The sequence below is a fragment of the Ruditapes philippinarum genome, unplaced genomic scaffold (assembly GCF_026571515.1).
Source record: "Ruditapes philippinarum isolate M1 unplaced genomic scaffold, ASM2657151v2 ctg1300_1_1_1_1, whole genome shotgun sequence".
Lineage (NCBI taxonomy): Eukaryota > Metazoa > Mollusca > Bivalvia > Venerida > Veneridae > Ruditapes > Ruditapes philippinarum.
In genome coordinates this window covers 177,594-194,052 of record NW_026855312.1, presented here as the reverse complement: position 1 = coordinate 194,052, position 16,459 = coordinate 177,594, and the positions used below count along the sequence as shown (strand labels likewise).

The window sequence follows — 16,459 nt, the reverse complement described above, 5'->3', positions numbered from 1 at the left end:
CTATTCCTGCCGGTATTATCATAGAATAGTTTATGTTCAACAAGCTAATCTATTTTATTACTTGAATATTTATTTTTATTTTATTATTGTTTATCTATTTATTTTTGTTTGTGAACAAATTTCGATTTGGAGTTCGTTCTTGTGACTATTCCAGCTGCTAGGCAAGGGTTCTATTGCAAACAAGTTAAAACCTGTAAGGAATAGTTATAACGAATTAATAATACAGCAAAACACCTTTTTAGAGAAAAAGGTGAGATTTCTTCATATATAAACAGCAATCGTGTATGGAGAACTTAAAAATGCTTCACTTTTGTAATGTCGCTTTTAATAAGATACTCTTGACGTTTATATAGATTACTATACACTTTACGAAGAAATAGCTTCTTTCTCTAAAAGAGATGTTTGTTATTATAAATTTGGGGAACTCGAACATCTATTTGTTTATATAATTATATTCTTTTAAACACCAAATAAACACGTGTCTCTGATGTCAAAGTAAGAACAATGCTGTACTCGATTGAAAAGTGCGTCATATGTCAAGTCAAACCCATCAAATTGACTTAAATGCTATCGGGCCCTGTAACACTTCACTTTGGGGTCCAACGCACTTTGGGGTCCGACCTCGATTTTGACCCCAAATGAGGTGGACCCCAAAGTACGATGCGAAGTGTAACACACTTTGGGATCGGAACCAAAGTGCGTTGGATCCCAAATTGCGGTGTTACAGGGCCCATCGCACTGACTGTTATGTGCAAATATCATACAAACGATGCGATTGTATATTTTCTTTAAAGATGAAACAACCCATTTCAATGGTAAATTTGCGAAATGGGAAACGCCGTCACAGCTACAAATCAAACAAGAATTCATTAGCTTTACGTTCTCTGGAAACAAAGCTACATGGTATAGCATTCTTTTGATTTTCAATATTCGATGCAGAGCTTACAAAATGTTATAATAATGTAACAATATACCTTTGTTGACACTTAATTTCAGCGACATGCACTAGTTCGAAAGTACCAACAGAGCGATTTACCGATTACCTCCGAAGGAGATAGCTTGGTGTATTAAAATAATGGATAATCTATGAATTTGATACGTTTATCTTTAATATTCCATAAGGCAATATGGTCCATGAGAGTATACAATGCATTACTTATGGCAAGACATTGTATAGTATTAATGTACAAAACATTTGAAATTTACACATAATTACATGTTGAAATATCCTGATAATAACAATGCATCTGTAAATAAACATTCATATGTATCATACACCAACTCGCTGATCCAAATTATAGTAGATTAATGTCCTCCTTAATTAGAATATGACATCAGATATTCTTACCAAATTCCACTTGGGTATAATTTACATTTTACAATGAAATATTTTCAGTGGTTTTATAGCAAGATATCTAAGATCTGAAATTAAATCATGTTTTGCTAAAGATACTAAACTACAAAAATACAAAGACAATATCGAGTTTCATTCAAAATATCATATTTGTCTTTGAATTTTGAATACGGCACATTGTAATTACTCACACTACATTAAGAGGTTAATTAACCTTTGTAACTAATTTAAAATCAATCCAGGTACAATTAATGTAGGAAGCAGGAAGGAAGATTGTGTATAGCATAACCGTTGATTTCTGAAAAGTTTTATAAAACACGATGTTAATATGTCCTGTTCTAATTTTCATGTTAATTTACAAAATTACATGAAAATTGCATTCTTGGTTTGATTGAGTCTATACATAAGGGATAATGAAAAGTGCAACATCCCTCACGCCCCTTAGCACCGGCTTGACAGGTATTGAATTCTCAACACTTAATAGTGCTGGCATCAATGATCCCGAAGGACAAGAAATATAACAACACTATAACTCCTCTAACGCTACTTCTAACAATAACATCAGCATATAGAATGTAGCATATAGAATATATATAGAAAGTACTATGAACATATCAACATTTATCCCAGGTACATTACCATTGGTAAAACTGTCTAAGACATTGAAAAAAAGAAAGGGAGATAAACATTCTCCCTGACGAACGCCTTATGTACGTACATATTCATCACTTAGTTCATTACAAAACTTTATTTTTGCTTTCACTAACGAATACATAAAAAGTATGATATTTAAAATGTGACCACGTATGTCAAGCTTAATCATTGTCTCTAACAATGTAGTCAAAAGCTTTAGTAACATCGAAAATTGCACAATCGCTTTAATAATCATGTAACTTCTTAAATCATGTAGCACAAACAATGTTATCTACAATACTTATATGTGATCGAAAACATGTTTGGGCCTCGATATCAACACTGTATTTTTGTGTCCAGCTTGACGTATTATTTAATATTCGGGTAAACAATTTTCCAAGAACGTTTAACAAAATTATACCTCTGAAATTATTAACTTCTTAAGTAACATTTTTATCGAATGGAACTTCCAACTTTCAGGAAAATAGCCTGTCTCAAAAATTCCGTTAAATAATTAAAAAAAGCATCATTTACCATGCACAGAAATCATTTAAAAATGCACCTGGGTCACCATTTTTACCAGATTTGTGCTGTTCAATAGATTATGTTATCCCTCACTTAATTGTACAATTATTCCCTCAAACATAATGCTAAATCCTTCCTTTTCATATATCTTAATAAGATATATAACATTTTTATCTGGTGTATAAAATGAATCATCTCGGTTATTCACATATTCAAAATAATGAGCAAAATTATCTAATTGTATATTTGGCTGCTTAATGAACAGCAATCCCTTTAAATTAACATATTCCAATTTTGCATTTTTAAATCTAGCTTATGCAAGTTTCAAAGACTCGGCTTTGTCAAAATCACATCTTCATTTCCTAATACATGTTTTATATTGTGATCTGGTATTAACTTAACTAATTTTTTTCTTCGCTTTTTTTTACAATTATTTTTTCAGTGAACCAAGGCTGATCCGAAATACTCCATTTTCTTCATTATTAACATCGATATTTCTCTTCAATGAAGGGGACGTAACTTCGTCCAATATATTTGTAAAACTATCTACACGTACTATGCACATCAAGAGCAGATTTTTTTAGCACGTATGAACATTTTAATTTCTGTAAACCATTCATCTGTAAAATCCGATTTTAAATCACCTGACCATTTACATTTATAACAAACACGATAATGACTATCGCTTCTACCTGCATTGCTAGGATTATCATATTTAATAATATAATTGTTTAAATTTGTTTGTTTGTTTCATTTTACGCATTTTCGAACAGTATTTCAGTCATATAGGCGGGAAGTTTCCTAACCATCGTTCCTGGAGAGTTACACCAGTACTAGACTACCTTCCTCCGCGCTAAAATGCCAAAGCATCTCCCGGGGATCGAACCCACGCCAGAGAGTTAAAAAAATTAAAAAGTGGTCCGACTGTAAATTATTCGGTTCTGAAACATCAAAACGTTTAACAAATTTGGAAAGGTTTTGCGTACCAGTAACATAAGCAACTAATCTAGAGCCTCTATGGCCAACAAAAGTATATCGCCCCATTCCCTTATAACCGCCGACATGACAGACCTGTCTGCTTGCAAAAGTCAAGTAACAAAATACCATTATTATTCGCGTGGCCTTTAGTTTGTGAATGGCGTTCGATAACGGTATGAGTCACATATTCATCTGATAACATAGTCACGTGTCTAAAATTATCGTCTGTTACATAATCTAGATTATCAGACGTACGTGCTTAAATGTCTCTACAAATAAATAAGTCAAAATTATTTACTAAGGTAGCATAAAGACTCCTGATAAAATCGAAAAACCTGTCTTGTCTGCTACTATCATATTATAAATATACAAACAGATATGTTTTGAGCCACATATTATATCGTCGTTACGTGTCTCATGTGAGACATATTTATTGCGAACATATATGATAATGGCCCCTGGTGTTCTTAGTCTCAGATCTGTTCAAAACCAGATACAAACAGTTATGAAAAAGAATTTGTTCACAATTCTGTAAATAATATGATATCGTTCCCTTTAAACTGTCGTGATATCAGTTTATTAGTTAATCCCCATCCCGTAAAGCGGGGAGGGATTATAGGAATGACCTCCGTCTGTCAGTCCGTCCATCCGTCCGTTTATCCGTCTGTAATGCTTTCTTGTTCGCTCCAAAACTTTTAAACCGATCATTTTATTAAAATAATTTTTCACAAGTGATCACCATCATGAGACAATGTGCAGAGCGCATTAATTGGATTGTTACCCCTAAGGTCAAGGTTTAACTTAAATGACAAGTTTTAAAAAGTCTACATTTCGTGTCAGCTTCATATCATTTAATTCGCTCCAATTTGTTAAAAATAATTTGGCAGAAATGATCCACATTATGAGGCGATGTGCAAATATCAAATTACTACCTTCATGGTCAAGGTCACATTTAAAGGTCCTATGTTAAAACATTTTTTATATCCGCCTTATAACTTGCTGACAATTCAAAGACTTTAAAAATACTTGGCACAAATGATCCCCATATGACACAATCTTCAGAGCGCAACATCTAGGTTGCTACCCCAAAGGTTCACTTAAAGATCAAATGGTAAAGTCCACATTTTCTTGTCCGCTCCTTAACTTTCAAACTTTTGAAAAGTTTTTAAAATGACTTTGCACAAATGGCACCATATGGCATGATGTGTGGCCTATGTCACACATAGAGAATTAAATGTTAAAGGCCGTGTAAGTGGCGCCCTATATAGTTCTAGAAAAATGACAACTCATTTAATGTGTACCTACAGGGTTTGACAATTCCCTGAACATATTTAGTATGCTCTCCAATGGGCATATTGTAATTGAACACTAACGTTTGCTTGTTTGGCTGTCCGGGACAACATCCAAAGGTTCATGAGCTTCTTTCCGACCATTTTCTTAGTTTAAAAAGGAGAGATTTCTATCCGTGATAGTAGCTTCATACTACAAACACGTTAGCTTGGCAAATAAACATCCATTTTCCCTATTTAATTTCCTTCTCTATCACCTGTTGTGGTTAACTTATATGTTATGACTATTTTCCTGTAGCAACTTGATTTACTGACTGATATCTTCTATATTTTGTAGGAAGAAACCTTAAATAGTCCTCTTACTTGCCAGGTGTATGGGGTCAAGGTTACTACTGCTAAAAAAGATTTTTTTTATACTTTTGCCCATTCCTTCATGTCTTTCTTTTTTATAGGAACATACCGCGGATGGATTTCTAACTTTTGACGGAGACAAAATGGGTCACTGGGATCAATGTCACGAGTGCTTGAAATACATATAACACTTTTGGTTATACAGTCTTTACTTAATGACTTTTGTCTTTTGTATTAAAGAGGAACATACCTTCGATTGTCCTCTATTTTTGGAAGGATTACATTGTCACTTTGGTCAAACTCACTGGCGCTATATTAGTTGTTTACACCTTTACTCATACAGAGTTTAATAATTGACTGATGTCTTTTATATTTATTAATAAAGATACTATGGGTAGTCATTCAATGTTTAATAGAGTTTCGAATCACTTTGCTTAAAGTCAAGGTCACCGATGTTAATGGTTGGTCCTCTAACTTTAGGGGAAGTAAAGGATCACATTTTTAAGTCAAGGTAAACAGTGCTGAAAAAAATTGTTTACACTTTTGCTCCTACAACCTTTATTTATTGACCGACAGCTTTTATATTTGGTAGGTACATGTACATTGTAAATGGTTCAATGTCAAGCTCACTATGGCTGAAATGATATTCTTACACTTTATCACATATAACATTTATTTATTAACCGATGTTTTTCATATTTGGTTGTAACTGTAGGTGTACAAATGGAATTAACATAAAGTATGAATATTTGATAAAAATGTGTTAAGAACGGCGTAAGAACAGACTAACAAACTTGAGCCCTCAGTAAATGACCTTGTGCAGCGAATATAGCAACGGCTAGTAGTACATGTAGTAATCACTTCTGTTTGCAGCATGCTAAGGGGCATGTTAAGGGTTAGAATTAGGACATCAGTCAATGGCATCAGTGAACTTGAACTTGTTGAAATGCTTATATGATTTTTTTTATTCCTCTTCATAAAATCATATAATTTGATGTGTTGATTTTCTAGTAAAATGTAAGGCTTATGTAACAGTTTTAATAATTTGAATTCATTTATTTATTTATCTTGTTTTACCTTTCAGAAAGAAAAAATGAAAGATATAGATTCAAAACTGAAGCTGTTTCTTGGCATGATATTGTTGTGCTCTTTTGTTGTTATACCTTTCGTGTATAGCAGTTACAAAATGAAGGTAAAAATGAGTATTTATTTTTAAATGCATTATATACCATGACCAATAATCTGTTGTCATATTTAAATAAAAGTGGATTGGTTTATAATGGCTGCATTTTCTATTACAATTTGAAATATTGACAAAAACAATAGAAATGTATTTTATTATTATTATTATTATTATTATTATTACTATCATTTATTATTTATTTATTATTACTATCATTTATTATTTATTTATTATTATTATTATTATTTATTATTATTATTATTATTATTATTATTATTATTATTATTATTATTATTATTATTTAGTTTCAGTTTATTATTATTATATGTAATATCGTATCATGTTACTTTGTATCTCGCAAACAACATCCATATATACGTGTAGAGGATATTTGTTTGTGTGTAAGATGAAATTTTATTACATCGATGGAGCTTTTAAAAAAGTATTCTCACGAGTCGCGTAGCCACGAATGAAAATCGAGTCAGAATACTGTTTTTAAAGTAAAAAGAATACATCGTACACAACAAACAAACACATTTTCTTTTTTATGCTTAAAACAAGTTGAAACGAAATTTCCTTAACAATAACTTAAATATTAAAATCTGTTTTCCCCACTGGTAGCCCCTAATAGTCGAATTTCTCATAAGATACAAGATGTCTTGGGTTGAAGAATCAGTTCGACAATAAACGTTAAATGGCGTTGATATTATTCATTTTATTAAAAAAATATGAATGATCGCTTGTTTTAATAATAAAAAGAAACTATTCTAGTAGAACAAAAAGTAAAAAAAAAAAAAAATTATATCTTTTGATAATTTTCACGGGATAAATGCGTAATCAAGTGAAAAGCATAAAATACAATATTATTCATTCGTGGTTTGTTCTCATTGATACTTAATACTATCAATGTACAATCAATTCATTGTTATGCATACTTTCGATTATAGGCCAATTCACTTAACAAATTACTGTTAGTATTCTCGGAACAAAATTATCTGATTTAAGGAGGTGATGATAAAAAGCTAATTTATCATACACTTATAAATCATGAAGTTGAAATCATGAATTCGTGAAGTTGAAATCGTGAATTCGTGAAAGTGAAAGCGTGAATTCGTGAAGTTGAAATCTTGAATTCGTGAAGTTAAAATCGTGAATTCATGAAGTTGAAATCGTGATTTCGAGAAGTTGAAAATCGTGAATTCGTGAAGTTGAAATCGGGATTCACGAAGTTGAATTCGTGAAGTTGAAATCGTGAATCCATGAAGTTGAAATCGTGAATTCGTGAAGTTGAAATCGTAAATTCATGAAGCTGAATCGTGAATTCGTGAATTCCGTATTTAGATAATGTGAATTCACGAAGTTTTAATTGTGAATTAATGAAGATGAAATCGGGAATACGTGAAGTTTATATGGCCCTACCGGTCCTTCGTAGCGTTGTCCGTCCAACTATTCGTCTATCCGTATGTCTGTCTGTCCGGCTTCCGTCACGAAATTGTCTGTCATATTTGGTTATATTTCATGCTGAAGAAGTTCTGTGACTCTAGAAGAGTCATAATTCTCTTTTGAACCTTTTTTTGGAGTTATTGTCCTTTGCATTTTTTCATACTTTATACCTAAGGTTTTGTAATAATAAAAAAATATATATTTATTTATTCTGACAGCCATACGTTGAACCTGCTGTTCGGGAATGGTCAAGACGTCTACCTATGTACCTTGATTTGGATAATATAACAGAAAAGGGAACTAAAGAAAAGATTATAGCACTGGCCAAAGTCATTTACAACGCGAAGAAACACGTGCGTGGGTCTAAGACTTCAGATTATTTGAATAAAGCTATTTCTATCATGAACAATATACTTGAAGATATCAAAGTGGATTCTAAAAATGTGTATGAAAGACAAAGTGTTAAATCTGAACATATATGTGGGGAAAGTTATTTAGGCGGAAATCACGGGTATCCGATGTATTATGAAGGGTTTGTCACTGATAAATGTTCTTATGGTGTACCGATTTCAGAACTGGTAACTGTGATTAAATATATAGCAAAACCAAGTGGTGATGGAAGCTTATTAGCAGATCTGATTGATAAATTCATTATCTCAGTCAAAAGCGTTATGAAACACTTTAAAATTTTAATAGCACTCAACACCGAAAGTTATCCGAATAATACTGTTAATAAATATCGAGGGGTAAAAATTATTACATCAAAATATAAGTCTGAGGGGGCTGCACTAAACAGTTTGATAAAAGATGTTAAAACTCCGTATGTCTTATTTGCAAGAAAAATGAATACATTCACAAACGATTCAAGGTTAGAAAGACTAGTTAGAGAAATAGAAAGTATAAATGTGACAGCTGTGGGTGGTGCGTTCCGTGAATCAAATGGTCATTGGAGGAAAGGATGTTTCCAGTCGGTGTATAGAAATTACACTTTGAAGTATATGGAGGGATATGATGAGTCATATCATGAATGTTTGTTTTGTGATTATATACAAGGTCCGTTTATAACAACTACGACATATTTAACGGAAAACATATTCAAAAGTCTTGAAGAAAATAGTGGATTATACGAAGATTGGTTTCTCAGAATTGCTCAGTCAGGCCGGGAAACAATTGTTTGTCCAGACTCTATGTTCCATATAGAAAGCCAAAGCACTAAGTTGAGTTCAAACTGGGTATCCTTTTCTAAACATTGGAATGTTTTCAAGGTCATTACACCAAATGGTGAGACAATAACTAGAAGTTGTGAAAAAGTTGAGATAAATAGTAAACCGACGAAAGCTCTGTCACCTTGTGCGATAAAATTATACAGTGATGGTATTAAACTAATTATGCAAAAATGTGAGGAAACTGGCACAATATGTGAATTACAGGAAGGTACCGGGTTAGGGGCTGTCAAGTTAGGGAAAATTCTCCCCTGGGACATAGACTACGATTTGCGATTTTCCCTTAAAAATTGTTCGGCCTGTGAGCATCTTGAAACGGCATTTAAAAACGTTCCAATTAAAATCGATCATTTCTCACCTAAATGTTGTAACAATATACATGATGCTGTTAATTTCCCAATTTATTACAAAGGTAAATATGGTGATTTTACTGGTCATCCTGTAATGGACAGCAAAATGCTTTTTTCAAGCGGTATAGCTCCTACAAAACTTTCATTTGACGGACAATGGGCAAATGCCCCAAGAAACCCTGGAATGGCTTTGAGGAATAGATATGGTAGAGAGTTGTACAGACATGCTGATCATTGGAGGCATACAGGACATAAATTCCATCGACCGAACTATACAACTAATGTGTTTATACCATGCAAAAATCCAGGTGCACATAATTGCTTAGATAGATACAACGGTGATGGCGATATACAATTTACAGTGTTGCTTCCATAAGAAGATAAAAAAATATTTATATTTTGCATTGATCAACAAAACAACAGTTTATACATCTATATATATGTGTATATAAAAGATTTTTCCTTGCTTCTCGGTGAGTAGTGTGTATGAAGTAGTTAACCAGACAAGCGGAGAGTCAGATTTTTATCAAAATATTTTGTAATTTGCAGTAAAAACAAATCAAATATAATGTACAATCTAAATATAGAAGAAGAATAAATTGAACAAGTTGCATGATGAACAGGTCAGATAAAAATCTAGCACTCCGCTTATCTGGTACGCTACACCATATGTACAACATAGAGAATCAAGGGGAAAAAACACTCTCATTCTCACTTTAACACGACATTTCATAAATTAATGCTAGAACTGAAAAATGAACTTTCTTGTATATTTGAATTCTATTTCATTTCATAATTAATTGTATCTCGACATCTTAAATGTAAAATATTTCCAGTACAGATGATACTGATGTCCTAGCCTAGAGTTTTCCCTATGGCAGCTTTTCTAGATAGAATCAGAAAATAAATTTCGTCATCTAATCGAGACGATGGTCCTTAAATTTGTGCAGTTGGTGTGGCGATTTTATTAAATTTCTAAGAATAAACTTTCTTTCATCTTACTATATGAACATCTTGGAAGGGGGTCAATTATTTAAGTTACGCAAACTATATCTATTTAAATCAAGTCGTGGAAATGCATTTCATACCGAATATGCTTACATTTTATTTTCAAAATTTAATAACCTTACAAAATCCCCAGATATATACAATGGAAAAACTAGAAAATGTATTCTTATTGACGAATACTTGATATTGTCTACTTATATATTATTCAACTGTCAAATGTGATATATATATTGACAACTTTTTATGACTCGTAAATGATTTTTCAAGTGTCCCTAAGTGACCCAATCAATGCTATGGATTGACAGAAAGAAATACGTGTTAATACTTTGAATAATATATTTAGTATGATTTAAGATTAACTTATACTTATCTATTAATATGGAGCAGATATTCTTTTTGCAAGATTGGGCCTTATTAACAATGATTAAACAATTAATATAATAATAAAGTAAATATTTTATTTGCAGATGCATAAATTATCATATCCCATTGAAATAAAATATCTGTGAAAATGTTATTAAGATTTTAGAAATTATTCATTTAAAGAAAAATACTGGATAGTTCTCACAATATCTGCTACAAAGAACCTACTACCATACAATTAATACAATATACTCCAAAATGATTGCGTTTACACCAATAGTGTGGAATTAAATGTCCTAGTCACAGGCAGGAGTATCGGACCTGGGATGAAAATATATAACCAGATTGATAATTAAACCTGTGTTAATCTTAAAAGTGTCAAAAACCAAAAAAAAAAAAATTGAAAAAATGACCCCCTTTAAAATATACTATAAGTTAAGAGAAGGCCGGAAACTCCAGATTGGAGCCTACGAGCAAGGGATTCATTTCCCGAGCCGTTGTGAAAACAATTGGCCGGACAATTAAAAACGACTTATATCACTATTTAACGTTTGTATTAAGCTTCCAAATGAGACCGACCCCAAGTCTCTAGCCCTTCCCATTCATGAAATATCTATCAGGAAACGAGCGAATTCTTGCAAAAAATTGTTGGTAGACAGAAATGCGGCACAACGATTCGGTACGTAAACATAGACTAATACATGTTTGTCAGCTGAGTACGGGTCAAAATCACTTGAATTTACTAAATAATATTACTAAATACATTAAGTTGGACCACTCACAAGCGTCAGTAGCACCTGATACACACGAGATTTGAGTTTCAAACATTTACACGGTCTTTCAATCGCTTTCTACGCCATTATGCATCCTTGTGTGAAACGTTGCGGTTTCGTTGCTATTGGCCAATCAGAAGACTCGTTACAAAATATCGAACAGCTGATTGACAATGGCGTTGAAAGGAATCTAAATGCCGTGGAAAGGTTTGAAATTCGAATTGTAAGTGTATCAGATGCTACTGACGGGTGTGAGTGGTCCAACTTATGTATGTATATTATTAGTAAATTCAAGTGATATTTAGTATTTACGTAACCGAATAATCTGTCTACAACGATTTTTTCACGAATTATTTAGTAAATTCAAGTGCTCGTAGGCTCGAATCTGGAGTTTCCGGCCTCTCTTAGCTTATAGTATATTTTAAAGGGGGTCATTTTTTACAATTTTTTTTTTGGTTTTTGACACTTTTAAGATTAACACAGGTTTTATTATCAATATGGTCATATATTTTCATCCCAGGTCCGATACTCCAGCCTGTGGTCCTAGTACTCAGTGAATATTCCACTATTATTTTACCATTTACGTGACAGTTCAGTCACTATTATGATATAGCCCAGTCATTTCACGTTGTGGCATTTATAAGCATACATGTATTGTCAAACACACGGTTTTTAATAGCTTGTAAATGGTTTTGAAAAAATGATGCTTTTAGAATACAAATTAACGTGAATTCTTTTAAGATGTACTATGTTAATCCGCGGGTAAAATATTTTCAACACAGAAAATTTATTGAAATCTATGAAATTCTAACTGCGTATGTCTGTTTCCTATTACAGGTCAAATAAAATCGCATTTTCTATAAAAGAAAAACAGCCGGTCTTTGATACAAAGAAACAGCGTAGCAATTATCAATATTCTATAATAATGCAATAATGAAATAAGCTTCATTTAGTTGAAGACATTCTGTTTTTCTAACGCCTTCCATGCAAAAGCGATTGTCACTAGCAAAGTCAAACTCAAAAGCGATTACACTTGCGCTCAAATTAAATCATAGATACAATACCAAATTGTTAAAACATTTTACATGAATGTTCGGGCATATATATTTCCACCTATTGTCATAGAACATGGAAGACATGGAATGTCGTACTTAAGTGAGAATGAGTGTCAATAGCCTGTTTTACCAAAGGCATATATAAGCAGTAATCGTCGTTTAACATTAAAACATTGGATAAAATGATCTCGAAAATAAATCAAAATCAAATAAGTGTAAGACAATATAAAACAGAAGAAACTAATAAACTATTAATTGTTTTGTATGTTTTTGAAAACCAAAATAATTATATACGCGCTGATGCTTAGCATTTAAGAATCAGTAATTGTATAGATGTATTATACTGATTTGAGCCAGCATTTTTAGCTTATTATGCCCCCACTTCATAGAAGAGGGGTATATTGATTTGCATTTGTCTGTCTGTCGGTCGGTCCGTCCGTCCGTCCGTCGTATACCAAATGGTTTCCGAGTGATAACTAAAGAACACTAAGGCCTAAGAATTTCAAACTTGGTATGATGATTGGTCATGACAAGTAGATGACCCCTATTGATTTTGGGGTCAAGGGGTCAAAGGTCAAAGTTACATTGACCATGTAAGTAAAAACGGTTTCCAATCAATAACTAAGGAACGCTTAGGCCTAGGAACTTCAAACTTGGTATAATGATTGGTCATGACCCGTAATTGACCCTATTGATTTTTGTGTTAAGGGGTCAAAGGTGAAGGTCACATTGACATTTTGGGTAAGAACGGTTTCCGATCAATAACTAAAGAATGCTTAGGCCTAGGAACTTCAAACTTGATATGATGATTGTTAATGACCAGCAGATGAACCCTATTGATTTTCGAGTCAATGGGTCAAAGGTCAAAGTCACATTGACCTTGTAGTTTAAAACGGTTACTGATCAATAACTAAAGAACTCTTAGGCTTAGGAACTTCAAACTTGGTATGATGATTGCTCATGACCAGTAGATGAACCCTATTGATTTTGGGGTCAAGGGGTCAAAGGTGAAGGTCATATTTATCTTGTTGGTAAAAACGATTGACGATCGTTAACTTGACAATCCATGAGCTGTTGGCCCTCAAACTTTGAAGGTGCATTGGTCTTAGCCGGCAGATGACGCCTATTGATTTTGGGGTCAGCGTCATATTGACTTTGTACTTAAAGACAGTTTCTGACCAATAATGCTTTTCGTATACACATTTGAAGGTCTTATGTAGTATTAAAACTTGGATGTAATAAATGAGGCCTACATGATTTATAAAATGTATGCATATATTATTTGGTAAGATTTGTAATAACGTTGTCATTAAATTGCTGCACACAACTTATGCGGTCACAATAAGTATTACCTAGTGACTAGTCATGACCAGTAGATAACCCTCATTGATTTTTTGTTCACTAGGTCAAAAATCAGTCATTATAACCTGATCACATGACTAATTGGCTGCTGATAGGGGGCATACATGTTTTACAAACATATCTTGTTTTTAACAGTCTATTTATAGCTAGTATTTTATAGCTAGTTATATTTATTTTGTTTTATCACCGATTTTAAAACACTTTTGGTCATATGATTATTTACATCAGTGGTTAAACACCAGGTTTACCGTGAACAAAATATCGCAAACCCTTAATTTAGAATAATGTCGTTTTCCTCAGGCTCTTCTTATCACTTCCTCGTGGTCAAAGGGTTGCACGCTCGTTTAGGAAGCAAGAGGTCTGGAGTTAAAATCCCAGGCGAGGCAACTCATGTTTTTTTATATATATATTCAATTGTTAAAGCCAAATAAACATTAAATTGAAATTAGCCTAATAGCCAATTTACTTCAGTAATAACACTGGAAACAGCATTGGTTGCACTAGCAAAAACAAATTGGTTTATAATCTCACAACCTTCACCTTTCTGACATTCTGAGACCCAAACAAATTCATTGCCTTCTGTGCTTTGATTTTTAATCAGCGGTGAGAAACAAACACCGACTCCTGAACTATAAATCTCGTTATTGAGCTGACCGGGCGGACTGCACTCACCATAATGCCTTACCTTACCAATGTTATGATGATCATGTATTATAAAGCAAATTTATAGACAAGTTTAAATGCTGTAACATATTTTTTTTTAATTATAATTTTTTGCTTTTCGTTTTTGCTATATTTGCTAGGTTACATTGTTTGTTTTGCAATGTTTAATTATACTTTATACAATCATGACTGTATGTTTTATCAATTTAGGTCACAATTAGTTATGCACTTTATGCATTTTAAGCAGTCAGCAATTTTTTTATTATCCAAGTAATTTGTAAAATGCTTGTGTTATAAAATCTATTTAAATTTACCGTTTATCATATTTCTTGTGTATCTGTCTAGGTTTTGTTGCTAGATTCTATGACTAGATTATGTGGCTGGATTTTGTGGACTTCATATATCATGAATAGACAGTTCTGTACCGTTTACTTTTATTTAAACAAATTAAAGATTAAAGAAAGATCGAAGATTAATGTTGTTTGTTATACTTATCATAGTAAAATACGATGATTTTTTGTCATATCTGAAATGAAAATAATTAAAAAAAATGTAATTAAGATATTTTTATGAGGTTATCAACCTGCTATCGGTGGTTCATTCATGAATCATAAAAAATGTCTGCATCTTGTAAGGTATTCGTGTCCCCTCGCCGATTATTCATTATCATCTCGGAGATGATAGGGGCGTCCGTACCCGAATTGTAAAGGTCGCTGACTTCAAAACATTTGCCTCTCTCCGCTGAAGGTTCGAAGCCCGGTTCTTATTTATTCATTTTTTATTTTAAGCTGGATTCCTATAGCCCGTCTATTGGGTGATAAGTTTGCTTTTATTGGGTGTCTATGTCACACTGGCATTTTAAAGGTCATAAGGCCTTCCGTGCATTTTTTCAAGCATGAGCGAGTCCCTGAATAACTCCCAAGTTTTCTTGTGAAAGCATAAATTATATCTGTCAATCAAAGTTAAAACCAATTTAAGCCAAATTCAATTATTTTACTTCAAAGGTCAATGTCATTAAAAAGTGGTTGTCCGATTTAGGTTGAACTCATTGAAGGTGTTGTCCAAAAAGCTGTTTTGTCCAAGTACATATATACTCCATTAATTAATATCAAGTTATAGCCATTAATACCAATATCGAGCAAGATAAAACATTTTTACCTTTTCAAGGGGCATAACACTCAGTTAAATTATCTTGCAGGAACATGCCAATTATATACCCGTGTCCTTTTGGTATGGATAGTTCAACCAGTAAGCGGTTGCTTGGATATAGCGCGAAAATTAATGTTACTCTGTTTATGTTCTGCATTGCTTATCAGAGGCAACAATTATGAGTTGAATGGTCCGACCGGAAGGTTCCAAATGTTTCGCATGACGAAACAGCTTTCGGAATCTTGATTGATTCTTTATCTACCAAAGTTAGTAAGATTTTAAGCGGAATTGATCTGACTGTTGTCCAATCGTTTCCATAGGTTCATCGGATGTAAAAATTGTACCTGTTTTATTGATGTACCACCACAACGATAAGTTTGTTTTTGTTTAGCATGAACGTAAAACAACTACCAGACCCCAGTAAATTTCTATCTGTCCCATCTCTGCAAGTTACCACTATGAGGGATATAAATAATTGACTAATAATTGATTAATCAAAGATTAAAAATTGATTATTAATAGATTTATAATTAATCCTACAGTCATTTGCACTGTACCTCTTCTCTGCATGGCATATTTTAAATTATCATATATTGTTCGTTAGATGCACAGATGCATTTAGAAAAGGAAAATTAACCATTGGTGCTTTATTTATTCTGACAATGTTTCAAAATTGTATAAATAATAATAAGCGTATGTTTAGGGGGGGTTAGACTTTACACACAATTTGCTCTGTTTCATATGAAATACGGGGATT

The 16,459-nt window shown here is 32.7% G+C and overlaps 1 protein-coding gene across 3 annotated transcripts in view; it reads left to right on the top strand.

Moving 5' to 3' along the window:
* Positions 1-11,079, top strand: part of LOC132742901 (uncharacterized) — a 31,052-nt gene extending 19,973 nt beyond the window's left edge. For 2 of the 3 annotated variants that reach the window (XM_060731409.1, XM_060731408.1), the window contains exons 2-3: positions 6,215-6,322; positions 7,975-11,078. In XM_060731409.1, the coding sequence (XP_060587392.1) occupies positions 6,224-6,322; positions 7,975-9,705 (1,830 nt within the window). In that variant the 5' untranslated portion in view covers positions 6,215-6,223 and the 3' untranslated portion in view covers positions 9,706-11,078. Of the gene's footprint in view, positions 1-6,214; positions 6,323-7,974 lie in introns of all 3 variants that reach the window. The other variant, XM_060731407.1, reaches the window with a different exon arrangement.
* Positions 11,080-16,459: the final 5,380 nt, after the last annotated feature.